The following is a 13588-nucleotide window of genomic DNA, read 5'->3' as shown; positions in this document are numbered from 1 at the left end:
ACTGTAAAAATTCTTTCCAATCCTTTTCATATTATATTCTTTGGAAGTTACCATGCACAGCCCACAGTTAAAGTATGAAGAGTTACGAGCTCAGGATGCAGCTAATGGTAGAGCACTTGCCTAGCATGCATGAGGCCCAGGATTCAATCCCAGGCATTGCAAACAAAGATTGGGGAGTTATGTCCACTTCCTTAAGGAGCGAATATCTTTATAAATTTTTGGGAATTCTTCTGTATGTGAGATTAGTCTATTCTCCCTTAAATTTTATCATTTTTTACTTCAGATAAGAAAATTTTAAAAATGATCTTGGGAAATTTTTTTCTCTATCACTAGAAAAAAAATTACTAATTTGAACTGGTTTATTTGAAACAGTAATTAATTAATTTTTATGCTTTAAAACATTTTATTATTGCATTATGATTTTCTATACTTTGACCTTTTTTTCTGGTTATCTCATAAACAGTAAGGTTGTGGATGCCATGAAATATTTATGACTTCATTTTCCCTCATCTCTTTCAGTTCTTGATTTTTTGCTTAGTTCAAAGCTGGATCCCCTGCATTACTGAAATGTAATGGGATGGCTTGACAAATATTTTGTTGTGTTTATCTTTTTTAGTATATATATGTGTGTACACACACACACACATACACACACATGCACACACACACACACACACATATCACTATTTCTACTGAAATCCTAATGCATATTTTGTGTTCTGTTTTCACCTGGCAGATAATTGAAAATAAGAAATCTATAGAGAAGCTTGAAGATGTCATTTCAGTGAATACTTCTGAATTTTCAGAGGTAAAGCTGCCAACTCTTGCTAATGGGATAGTTGGCATAATGGGATATTAATACTACATCTTAGTTTTGTTGCGGACCAAAAATTTGAAGTGTGCTAAAATGTGCAAAAAATGAGAACTATATGATGTCTGGTTTGGGAAAGTATAACTTTGTTTTTTCTTTGGAATTAATTCACTAACTCTAGTGTTTTGCATTAGCTTCAAATTGTCTTTAATGAAGCTAAGCTTCTTGAAGAGAAGGTGAAGTTGGAATGCTGTCAGCTTCAGAAAGAAAATACCATACTTAAGACGACGAAAGAGCAGGTAATGAAAATTTGATGTCATACATAATGTAAACTAGAGAAGTGAATATCATTATCTTGTATCTTTCTTGGATCTGTTTCTGAGGTAAGGAATATTCATGTAGGACCTTTTCTAGATATGCAAAGTTTAAACATGCTCCCTAAATTGAGTGCATATATATGTTCTCCATCTGTTTTGAATTTTTGGATTATTGCTTTTCTTATCAAATGTCAATCAGTTATTAACTTGCATAGCCTCAAAGAAACTTTTTAAACCAGAAAATTAAGTATTTTATGATCCTCTTTTGAGTAGTTACTGATTCACTGGCTAAGGGAAGATTACATGATAAGGAGTCTAAATTTAGGAGACAGTCATATGTGCCCAGCCATTCCTGCTGGAGGTAAATTATTTGAATTGGCAGCAATTTTCTGGGGAATGCAATAAACAGGGTCAACTTCCTGAGAACTCTGATGTTCTTACTGCAGCTGTGAGAGTTGGGGCCACTCTGCCCTCTTCCTTAACCAAGGTCTCAACCCCCTCAATTGAGGCAGGCCACCGAGGAGTATGGTTCTCTATTTCTTTGTCTAAGTCTTGTAGTCCTGATGTATCCAGTGCAGAAACCCCTCCCTAACCCACAGGAATTCATGTGTTTTGACTTTTCAGTTGCAGCAGGAAGTCGAAGACTGGTGTACATCACACGCTGAGCTCAGTGAACACATCAAATCATTTGAGAAGTCCCAGAAAGATTTACTTGTATTTCTTAATCACAAAGATGATACTATTAATGTAAGTTTATACTCCAAATACATGTTTCATCTCATGATTTCTCCTGAAATCTTCTGAATTAAAATCGAGAGTCTTCCAACCTTTTGCTTCTTTTCTAGGCTTTGACTAATTATATCACACAGTTGAATCGGTTACAATGTGAATCTGAATCTGAGGATCAAAATAGAGAAGATGAGTCAGATGAATTAACCAACGGAGAGGTAGCAGGTAAGATCAGTCTCAGGGAGGTTGAATCCTTTTTTTGCTTTCCTGTCTTTAATTAAATATTTATACAGATGCCACTTTTCAGCTGGCTGATTTTCTTCTTAAGCTTCAGGGTTGCAGACACATATCACTGGATCTATAGATATGTCTGTTGCATTGGCAGAGGTGGGTTGCTGGGGTATAATGTAGCAATAGGCATGTGAAGAACACTGACCTTTTCTATCCCATTGAAAACTAGTAAGTACACTGCAGCTACAATAGTCACATCCTGTACAATACTTAGAGTATTGAACATTGTACAGTAAGAGAAATTTATTTCTTATGCAGATGATAGTTGATTTTGATACTCATCATCTCTATGGCTCTGTGGTTTTAAGGTCCACAGTCAGTCTTAAGAGTCCAGAGGTAGTTGGAACCATAAACTAAGGCTGTGAGAACAGAGGCTAGAGACTATCAGAAAGCTAGAGAGAGGGAGTGTAACAGTGTTTACTGATGAGGAAAATATTTCCAGATGTTTTCTCCCAAGTTGGATATTGCTTACATAGCAAGTATTTCAAACCACACCTGGTAGTAGATTCAGGGAGAAAATAGAGGATTGAATCTTTCTAAATAAGACACTTACTTGCCCAGGTGAAGATAGATCTGAGAGAGAAGAATAGCTTTTATCTTACAAGAATAGCATAGATAACATTTTAGTTGTGCAAACTAGAAATTCACCTTTTTTTGTTTTGTTTTTAAGACAGACACAGTACTTTCATTTATTTTTATGCTGAGGATCAAACTCAGTGCCTCACACATGCTAGGTGAGCACCCTACCACTGAGCCACAACCCCAGCCTGAAATTCACCTCTCTCTCTCCTTTTTTTTTAAATCTAAGCTTGCAATTCTCTTAAAAGTCATTAGTCTAATCAGTTTAGTTATTTAATTGATTTTTTTTCTTCTGGTGTTTGAACACAATCATTATTTAGTTTGGGGAAGTTAGGAGAATATAGAGTTAAAAGTAAGGAAAGAAAAAGCTAAAGTCTTTTGTTTTTTAGGTGATCGGAACGAGAAGATCAAAGATCAAATTAAGCAGATGATGGATGTCTCTCGGGTATAGTTCTTTGTAAGAGTTCCATAGTGCCTGTCAATTCTTCCTGTGCCTCACTTTTAAGAATACCTCTCTTTTCTGCAATTTTTAGACACAAACTACAATATCAGTAGTTGAAGAGGATCTAAAACTTTTACAACTTATGCTAAGAGCCTCGATGTCCACAAAATGTAATCTAGAAGGTGGGTTCTTTTTGAGAAGAAATTGCCATGTTGGAAAGACATAAAATTTTATTGGAAAGATAAAGAATGGCTTCTTGCTTTCATGCTTCTTACTTTTCTTGGCACTACTCCCTCAAACAAGTTCTTAAGTCCTTGTACACATATAGAGATAAGCTGTTTTATTCTTTACAGACCAAATAAAGAAATTAGAAGGTGACTGCAATTCACTACAGTCTTCTAAAGTTGGACTGGAAGAGGAATGCAAAACTCTAAGGCAGAAAGTGGAGATTTTAAATGAACTCTACCAGAAAAATGAGATGGCACTACAAAAGTAAGATTTTCATTGTTTGTTATTGTTATCACTGTGTGAACTAATAGATAATTTTATGTTTTCTTAAGATTATTTACAATTTCTTCTAGTTGTAATAAGTAGAGATTTGTCTTTTTTCCTTTGTGTTTTGTTTCCTATAAGTTGCATTTTTCTTTCCATTGTCAGTCTTAAGAGTCCTGAGGTAGTTGGAACCATAAACTAAGGCTGTGAGGACATCGTAATCAATTGTCAAATTCATATGAAGGCAGGAAGTGGTAAAATGGTATTAACAGTCACTGATGTGGAAATACCTCTCAAAGTTCTAGACCCTTTCTATGATCTCCCTATTTATTTTAATTACCTTTCATTGTGATCAGTTATGTAATTCTAATGTTTTGAACTTGTATCTCTAACTCTGGACCTTTAAAAATACTGAGTGATTTGGAATGACATGTTTTAGTAGAATAAAAACTTCAAAAAGGGATAATATTTACTTATTGATGGTACAAGTTTTGGACTTGAATATCTCAGATGTTCACACAAAATTGAACTGTGGCAAGGACCTTAGGAGTTATCATTACAGAAGTACTTGTTTGTAGAATATATTTATATATTAATCTTCTTAGTGTGGAGCTAGTTATTTTTTGAAAGTTCATTTGAAGTTTTTAATCCACAAAAATACTTGGATTCTCTAAAAATAGGTTGTGTCAGATTTTATTTGTTTGCACCTGATTTTACTCTTCGGTATATATATATCTTGTAAAGCAAAGACAGACCTTCTTACAGACCTAACTATTTTTAGGTATTTTGACTTCTGTTGCCTAATTAATGCATTAAATATTGAAACCTTTCCATTAACTTTTCTAAAATTCTGTGATCTCCAAGCGACCTTTTTAGAATCTCAAATTTTTGTTCAGGCCAGTTCTAAATTCCTGGCCTGTTTCAAAGAAACATTTCTCATTTTATCACTTTTTTTAAAAAAGAACACTTGTTTTCTCTGTCCCTACTAGTAATCTGAATGACCTAAATGGCAATTAATTTTTTTGTAATGCAGTTAAATTGTAGCACTATTTTTCTCAACTCCTCCAAAATTCATTCAGTCATCATCGGTGGTTTTTACTCTTTTTACTCATCCCCAGGTACTATGTTAGTTCATGCCTGTGTCATCTTTTCTGTTTCTAACCTAGATCATCTGTCTTCATTCTCCATTTTTTATATTTGTATATAACTTATTTCAAATTCTTAGTAGTTTTCTCTATAGCCGCTTGAGTGGACTTTCTAAAATATAAGTCTGTCCATGTCAATATGTGCGTGTGGTTTATGAAGAATTTGCTTTCTATTTGATGACCTGTTCTTTTTTTCTTCCTTGTATCTTTTTAATAGTTTAAATATTTTTAATTATTTTCCTCATCCCCTGTATAAGCTTGATGTAATCATAAATTATAATGGAATTATAATTATATAATTATAATTTTATTCATCTTCTCATAATTTAAAGGCCATGGTATATATTCTGGATTTAATAAAAACCTGACATAGATTAATAGGTTTATTATTTTTTTTATGGGCTTTAAGTAGCTCCTGAATCAGATAACTGTTGTGGCATTGTATGTTAGTACTTCATATACTGTGAACTCCACAAGACATTCATTCAATTTATACACATATTTAAAGTTTCTGTAGTTCTGCATTCTACACTGTTGGTTTCTTATTTGAAATTATTTTCATTCTATTTGAACATTGTCCTTTAATGATAGATTTGATTAGTGTATCAAAGGTAGTACAAGGATAAACAGAGAATAGTATTTTATTCACTAAATATTGCTACCTTTATAATCTGTATTAGGTTGACATGAACTTCATGATTAGAGTTAAAACCAGTTTCCATTTTTAAAGGATCTTTCTTTTGGCTACTGAATTTTGACTGTTACTTAGTTTTAGCAATTTAAAAATATCCAATTAATTACCATCTGTTTTAAATTTTTTCTTTAAGGAGTCCATTATCATTGTTGTTTGGTCTTATCCCTCTTCTAGTTTCTGTAGTCCTTTCTCTTTTTTTAACAGTTGTATTGGGAAGTGCCTAGGTGTAGTTTTCCCCACCCCACCCACTTTTCCTCTTGCAGTTATGTTGCTTGGGATGAATTTTCGAGTCTTTTTCTAAATGTTGATTTTACCTCATTCTCTCTTCTGATTATAATAATGCATATTAGAATTTGATTTCCCCTGCCTCCTACATTCTGGATTTACTTCTTCTGGATATTTTCTTCTGACCTGTCTTAAAAGTGCTAGGATTTATTTTACTTCCCAAATCTGCTGCTAAAATCATTCATTGAGTTTAGGATTTTAAAAAATTCAGGGTTTAAAATATGATTTTAGTTGTAGATGGACACTTTTATAGGATTTTTTTAAGAGAGAGAGAAAGAGAATTTTAATATTTATTTTTTAGTTTTTGGCAGACACAGCATCTTTGTTTGCATGGGGTGCTGAGGATTGAACCCGGGCCGCACGCATGCCAGGCGAGCACGCTACCGCTTGAGCCACATCCCCAGCCCGACACAATATTTTATTTATTTTATGTGGTGTTGAGGACTGATCCCAGTGCCCCACACATGTGGGGCCTGTGCTTCACCACTGAGCCACAACCCCAGTCCTATTTCAGTACTACAGCTCAAACCCAGGACCTTGAGCCATGTGCTCTACTATTGAGCTACCTCCCCAGACTCCTTGCTCTTTCTCATAAGGGACTAGGGTCTTACTGCTTTCCAAGCTATCTTTAATCTCATAATTCTGCCTCTGCCTCCTGAGTATCTTCGACTGTAGGTAGGTCACCACACCCAACTATTTATTGGTTTTATAGTTTCTAATCCTTTGACAAAATTCATAATCTTTTTTTTTCCTCTTTTGTGGTGCTGGGGTTTGAACCCAGAGCCTTGTGCATGCAAGGCAGCACTCTACCAACTAAACTATATTCCCAGCCCTGAAATTCATATTCTTGACTTTACTTTTTTGACTATATAAAGCGCAGTGATTTTAAAACATGTGTGGATAACCCCATTAGCTGGTTTCCTTTTCTGTGGCATTTTTTCTCACAGAATTTTGTCTTATGGAGTGCCTGGTCAGTTTTGATTGGCCAACATTGTTGTGATAATTATAGATGAAATTTGAGGACTAAGACGAAGTTATCTTCTTATAGAAAAGTGTTGAGGTTACTTGAGTAAGTTTGTCACTTTAAACTTAGTCAGCAATTAAGATAATTCAAAAATGACTTGTCTTTTCAATGTTTCAGTATTGTTCCTTTTGGATTTTTTGCCTGTTCATCACTTAAGTGTGCAGTACTTTCTAATCTAATCTCAAAGACTAGGGCTTTTATTAAGGGTCCCTTTATTGGTAGCCTCTTTTTTCCTCTAAGCCCAGGAATTTAATGAAGGCTTGGTTCAGACTCATATCTTTGTGTTATCTTTAATAGGAGAAAAGTACCTTAAAGTGCCAGCCTTACTTGTAATTCTGAGTTTCCTTTTTCTAATGGATCTTGGCCACATACGTATATCTTCACTGACTTTTTAGCTTGGATCCCTTCAAACACAATTTTATATTCTTATAAAGATGTTTTGATTGTTCTTAGTGCTCTCAGACTAACTCTTTGATAATTGGAAACAAAATTCTCTCTGTCCTTCAAGATTCAGTTTTCTCCATATTCTTTCTTAAGCCAGTGGGGAAAATTATTATATTCCTTTAGGCATCATTTATACCTGAAACAGTGAGCTCTTTTATTCTTTAGCATCTTACAAGGTAACTAGTATATTATAGCCACTCATAAAATACTTGCTGAAGAATTAAATGAGAAGCTATATAAGAATATATAATCCCCTTTTTCTATTTGGTATCAGTAATCCTTTTTTACTGTAGTTCTGATTTATGGAAAATTAAGTTTCAAGTTAATTATCTTTTGAATTGGAACTATGGCTAAAGTAGTACAAGGATAGCAGAAAATAGTATTTTTTAAATCCTTAAATGTGGCTACCTTTGTGTCAGTAGATGAACATCTTGAGTTTCATGATCAGAGTTAAAACTTGTCAGTAGATAATACTCTGATAGTGGGTCAGTTTAGCTTCTTTTTCTGGTTGATAGACATTATCAAAACTCAGATTTGTCTTTTTGCTTAATTTACAATTCTTTTGAAATAGATATCTAAAGTGTGAAAAATGTTCTGTGGTTAATTGCATAGCTAAAAGATATATTCTAGAAGATTTTTTCTTTGACTGACTATATGTTTATTATGGTACCAGTCTTGGATTGAGAAAAGAGTTCCTCCATGACAAAGATATACTTAGTGTCCTACCCATGGCAGAAACGAGAAAAGAATTATCCCCTGCTTTATCCTAATATGTTTAATTATGTTAGGTTGATCAGTCCTGATCTTCCACATTGAAGTAAAGTGAGTTTTTATTATCTTACACACAGGAGACTTGCCCTTGGGGCACATGTTGTTTTCACATTTATTTTATTTACTGGTAAGTAGAGAATTAAGAGGAGAAGTTAGAAAATGTAAGTGATTTGCCAGAGTTTGATTTATGAAATTGCAGGTTTGAATTCCTATTTTATGTGCCTAAGCATTTTATAGAATTGTGGGAAGTGATATTCACAAAGAGAAACTTTTGATTTGATAACTGGTTTTATTTTAGGAAACAGAGTCAAGAAGAATGTGAGAGACTAGAAAAAGAGCAGCAGCTGTCAGCTGCAGATGAAAAGGTGGTTTCCGCTGTACAGGAAGTTAAAAATTACAAGTGAGTTCAGTTTCTAAAGGAGGGTGTCAGTGTCTAATGAATTAGTGTTAGCTTTCTTTTTAATCTTTTTTTTTTTACATTATGTAGATAGAAGAAAATAGCATGGAAGTATAAATAACGAGAGGATATGAACACATTCAATTCACACAGGAGAAAAAATAAATTTCAACTTAACAAATGAAAAATGTTAACAAAAATTTACTTGTACCCAGTGGGCAAGACCATAGGGAACTTGGTCAATGCAAACAGTTCTGGGGGTTTTGTATGTTGTAGTAATTCTTTAAGAAATCAGTTTGCTGTGTGTTATATCAAGACCCACAGAAGTGTGGCATTTGATAGAACTTGGAAATCTTCTATGGATATAATTTGAAAAAAAGAAAAAGTTTTAAGGAGGAAGATATTTCTAGCAGAATTACTTGAGAACACACTGATGAACAGTTAAGGAAATTATAATTTATCAATTCAGAATCTCTAGCAATTAAATGATAAAGAAGTTATTAGTATTAGGTTTTTATTTTATTTATTTATTTTTGGTGCTTTACTACTAAGCTACATCCTTAGACCTTTTTTTTACTTTGAGACACAGGGTCTCAGTTGCATAGGTTCCCACTTAATTGCTGAGACTGACCTCGAACTTGTGATCCTCCTGCCTCAGCTTCCCAATCATTGGGACTACTGGCATGTGGCATTGCACCTGGCCTGTAGTATTAGTTTTGATCACACTGGATTCATATAACTATAGAAATGTTTTTCTTATGTATGATAAAAGTCTTTAAAAGTATAGCTGATGGGATAAAGGGAAAATGGTCAGAATGTTTCAAATTTTATTCAATTGTTGTAATTCTTAGGCAGAGAATTGAAGAGATGGAAGAAGAATTACAGAAAACCGAGCGCTCATTTAAAAACCAGGTAGTAATTAATACTGTCCTGTAGTTGCAGAATTCTTTGATATCTAATACAGACAATTATAGGCTATAATAATGAATTCCTAAAAACATTTTTTTTAATGTGTTGTCTTTTTCAGATTGCTATGCATGAGAAGAAAGCTCATGATAATTGGGTAAGATTTTTTTCCCCTTTTCTTTATTTTTTGCATAGCCTACCGCAACTGAATTTGAATATTTTCTCTTTAATAGCTCAAAGCTCGTTCTGCAGAAAGAGCTATAGCTGAAGAGAAAAGGGAAGCTGCTAATTTGAGACAGAAGTATGTGATTTTTGGTATCTTACTGTATGTTTTATAGTGTTTTAAGGTTATGCTAGATATTATCTATGATTGCTGTTTCATAATTCAGCCCATTCTTTCTCAATATTCAAGACTACTGGAAATGACCCAAAAGATGGCAATGCGGCAAGATGAACCTGTGATTGTAAAACCAATGCCAGGGAGACCAAATTTACAAAATCCTCCTCGGAGAGGTAGGGGGCACTTTGTAAAAGGAGCTATTTTATTTCTTGGTGCAGAATGTATGTAAATTACTTTTTATTTCTGTGTGTAATGGTTATGAAATAATCTGAATGATTTGCTAAAGCGGGAGGTGTGGGGGTTGGTGTCAGGGAGAAGGCTGCCTTAAAGTAGTAACACGGCGTTGTTGTCTTTAGGTCCACTGAACCATAATGGCTCTTTTGGTCCATCCCCCGTGAGTGGTGGAGACTGTTCCCCTTCACTGACAGCAGAGCCAGCTGGGAGACCTCCTTCTTCTACTATTAATCAAAGAGATATGCCTAGAAATGGATTTGGTGAGCATTTACATGTTGCTTTATAGTAAACTACTTCAAGGTTTTGGTTTTTTTTCCCTTTTGAATATTCTAATGAAAACATAGAATTTGGGCCTGTACAATATATAGAAGATAATTTCTTACTTTATCTTAATGAATGTTTTCTGTAAAATCTGTTCTAGAATAGAAAACATTTTTTTTTTTTCCTCGAGGTCCCTGTATTGTTTTTTTCTTTTAAATTTTACACTGTGAAGTGTAAACCTTTATCTTTAAATTAAATCTCTATGGTGTTCCTTTTCCAAATATTATAAAAGTAGCCTTAAACTTTATGTAGCATACATATTTCCAATATGAAATACTGAGTCTTATTTCCAATTCTAAATAGGACTGTAGTCTTGGTAAGATTGGAAGTCAGGTTATACAGACTAAAGAAAAGCCAACTTACACATACTTCAAGTCTGTAGCTTAAAGTTTAGGACCAGTACGTATTAATTTGCTGTTCTATCAACCCAAGGCAGTTCTTTATTTTACTTAAGTCTCTTCATAAATTGTGATTTATATATTGGGCAACCCATTTTTTAAAAATATTTTTAATTGTAGATGGTGTGGTGCTGAGAATCAAACCCAGTGCCTCACACATGCTAGGCAAACACTCTGCAACTGAGCTACAACCCCAACCCCTGAGCAACCCATTTTTAATGTTGCTTTCTAGTTATTGTTGAACCCTGACCTGTCCACCAGTGGTTTATTTCTTCTGAAAAATACATACAAGGGCTCTGATCTTTTTTCCCAAGGGTCAATGGATGGACCTTTACCTCGTACTCAATGGTCTTCTGAGGCATCTGGGAAACCCGTTGCCTCTGGTAAAGAGACCAAGTAATTTCAAAGAATCTGTAATTGTGGATGCAGGATTTTTATTCTCTTCATGTTAGAATAAGTCTGAATCCATTCTTTGATCTCTAACAGACCCAGGATGTGGTCCAGCTCACATGAACAGCAGCTCCAAAAGTTCTTCTCCAGCTAAGGTGACGGATGAGGGCAAGGTAAGTTCTGTAGTTACTGTGAATCACGTGGTCGTGCAGGAACATGTTGCTTTCCTACAGTACTTGCTCTTTGCTTTATCCTTCTTTGTGTTCTATTTGTACTATCCCATTTGTTTTTTAAAAAGCAAACTGTTCCCCAAGAACCTGAGACCCCCTCAGTTTCTACCATTACTTCTTTAACTGAGCATCCAGTTGGAGTAAGTACTTAGAGGTTGAGAACTGAATTGGGTTTTATTCTGTGCATTTCTGGGAAGGATATTCAGAGCATGACACTGATCTTGTTTGCTTTAAACTGCATGCAATATTGAGCTTACTTTTCTCCTTGGAAATGTGGCTTAAGTGTGTACAACTATAATGAACTACAGAATGTGAAAAGTTATCACTCTAACTTTATATGGTGTTTTGTGTTGAATGTTCTAAGGCAAAGTAAATTCATTATAAATTATATAATTCATCATTTTTATTTTTGTTTGGAAGAATGCTATTTAAGAATTCCTCCATTTGTGCAAACCCTATTTTGAGTGATTTGAATTAGATTGGTATCAGATTTTCTGAAAGTGAAATACTCTTTCAGTGCAACAATGATAATCTGAAATGACCTCTTGAGCCAGTCCCAAGCAATGGTCTCATTTGTTCACATAAGTGCATTCTCTTGTAACTGTGTTGCTATTATATCTGGTAGGTCTTCTGCAGCTCTATAATAAAATAAATTTTTAATTGTTTAGTTTCAAACTCACTACTCATAGGAAATGATAAATCAATATCTCAAATGGTGTACAGTAAAATGAAAGTAAATATTAAAGCCTTGTCTTCCTAATTTGTGTATATAGCATTGTGTTGGAAAATACTTCTCAAGTTCCAGTGTATACATATTCCAGGAATATACATTTCTGGAGAAATCTAAGGGCAGCTTAGATAAGACCCCCAAACCCCTTTGTAGTAGAAGATTTAAAAGAGAGCAAACACCCGTTGTTATAGAGGAGTAGAGGTGGGAAATGCATGGCTTGGAGGCAAACCTGGGATTGAGACCCTTTAATATGCAGTGTGGCCTTCAACAAATTATCATAATCCATTTGCTTTTGTTCCCTCTTATTTAAAACAAGACAGTCTACTTAAAGATCTCAGAGGTTGAATAATTATGAAAGACTTACTGAAGATACTCTGAATAGTAGCTATTATTACATGGGTACAGAATGTATTTTTCATTTTATTCTGTTCATTCTTAATATGGAAGTAATGAGCTACTGTGATGAAAGGGAAGTGATGGGGAGGGGGGGGGACTCCCTTTGAAATAGGTTGTAGTGAATACAGCATGACATACTGGTCAGAAATCACCTCTGTTAATAACCTCTGCCAGTCCTCTTGCCTTTCCCTTTCCTGTGCAGATATAATCACTAACAAACTGCTCCCTCTTGTGGAATCCTTCTAACTTCTGTAAGCTGTCAGTGGGAATACACAGGAGGGGTGGGTAGAGTTTTGTTGCACTGATGGTGTTCTCTGGACAGGTGCCTGTTTTGGGTTTTAGCTTTTATCGGTGTTGGTACTTTGTCTTAATACATAGGAATTTTAAAACTGTTAACTGCTTTCAAATCTTAAATTGCAGGTTAATATGGCTATGAAAGGGCCCCCTCCTTTCTCAGGGGTACCCTTCATGGGCCCCCCTATGGAACCCCCAATGGGACGGCCTCCACCACCTCCCTTTTGGTATGGACCGCCATTTCAGCTCGGTGGGCCTTTTGGGCCTCGGCCAATTCCTCCACCATTTGGTATGATGATCTGAACAGTAGTGATTGACTTATAAATCACATTCATCTTTCATTTCTATTGCTTGCTAAAACAGTTGGTTGCTATCTCAGGTCTTAACAATGAAAGGATACAACTGAGTACATTTTAACTTTTCCTCCAGTTTTCTGGGATATATGGGACACTACATAATCTTATACTGAGATAGGCAATAGCTATCTCATAGACAAGGATAAGGGGCTATATAGAGAAAAGCCACAAATATTACTTCTGCAGATGTTTGTTGAAAATATGTTGATATGCACTGCAATAGATGGAAAGGTGGATGAGACACATGCCATAACTTAAAATTTTGTCACAGATATGAAAATCCTATAACATAAAGTTTGTAATCACCCATAATGGAAGCATAAGCAGTAGGTTATAGAATATAGAAAAGGAAAAGTCAAACCCTCCTTACCTTGAGAAAAGTCAGAGGGAAGTGTTAAAGAGGAGGATTTAACAGTGACCTAATAAATGTTGCTGATTTAATTAGGTGGCTGTGGAAGGCCTTTTCCAGGGGGGCATGCACCTTGATTCTGATGGCATGTGTAAAGTCCATGCTGAAATACTTCATGAATTTTTAATGGATACAATAATAAATAGTGGGATTTCCTTTTATC

General features: G+C 34.8%; 1 protein-coding gene across 1 annotated transcript in view; it reads left to right on the top strand.

Moving 5' to 3' along the window:
- Positions 1 to 13588, top strand: part of LOC143389852 (transport and Golgi organization protein 1 homolog) — a 40225-nt gene that overhangs the window by 25104 nt on the left and 1533 nt on the right. Inside the window, exons 12-27 of the mRNA XM_076842621.1 lie at positions 737 to 808; positions 1006 to 1110; positions 1753 to 1875; positions 1974 to 2082; positions 3117 to 3172; positions 3261 to 3351; positions 3523 to 3661; positions 8323 to 8424; positions 9273 to 9333; positions 9449 to 9484; positions 9561 to 9628; positions 9740 to 9840; positions 10024 to 10161; positions 10935 to 11003; positions 11107 to 11183; positions 12787 to 12949. Of these exons, the coding sequence (XP_076698736.1) occupies positions 737 to 808; positions 1006 to 1110; positions 1753 to 1875; positions 1974 to 2082; positions 3117 to 3172; positions 3261 to 3351; positions 3523 to 3661; positions 8323 to 8424; positions 9273 to 9333; positions 9449 to 9484; positions 9561 to 9628; positions 9740 to 9840; positions 10024 to 10161; positions 10935 to 11003; positions 11107 to 11183; positions 12787 to 12949 (1510 nt within the window). The remainder of the gene's footprint in view (positions 1 to 736; positions 809 to 1005; positions 1111 to 1752; positions 1876 to 1973; positions 2083 to 3116; positions 3173 to 3260; positions 3352 to 3522; positions 3662 to 8322; positions 8425 to 9272; positions 9334 to 9448; positions 9485 to 9560; positions 9629 to 9739; positions 9841 to 10023; positions 10162 to 10934; positions 11004 to 11106; positions 11184 to 12786; positions 12950 to 13588) is intronic.

Source organism: Callospermophilus lateralis, unplaced genomic scaffold (genome assembly GCF_048772815.1).
Source record: "Callospermophilus lateralis isolate mCalLat2 unplaced genomic scaffold, mCalLat2.hap1 Scaffold_66, whole genome shotgun sequence".
NCBI classification, from domain to species: domain Eukaryota; kingdom Metazoa; phylum Chordata; class Mammalia; order Rodentia; family Sciuridae; genus Callospermophilus; species Callospermophilus lateralis.
The sequence above is the reverse complement of the archived record's forward strand: the minus strand, read 5'-3'. Positions and strand labels throughout refer to the sequence as shown.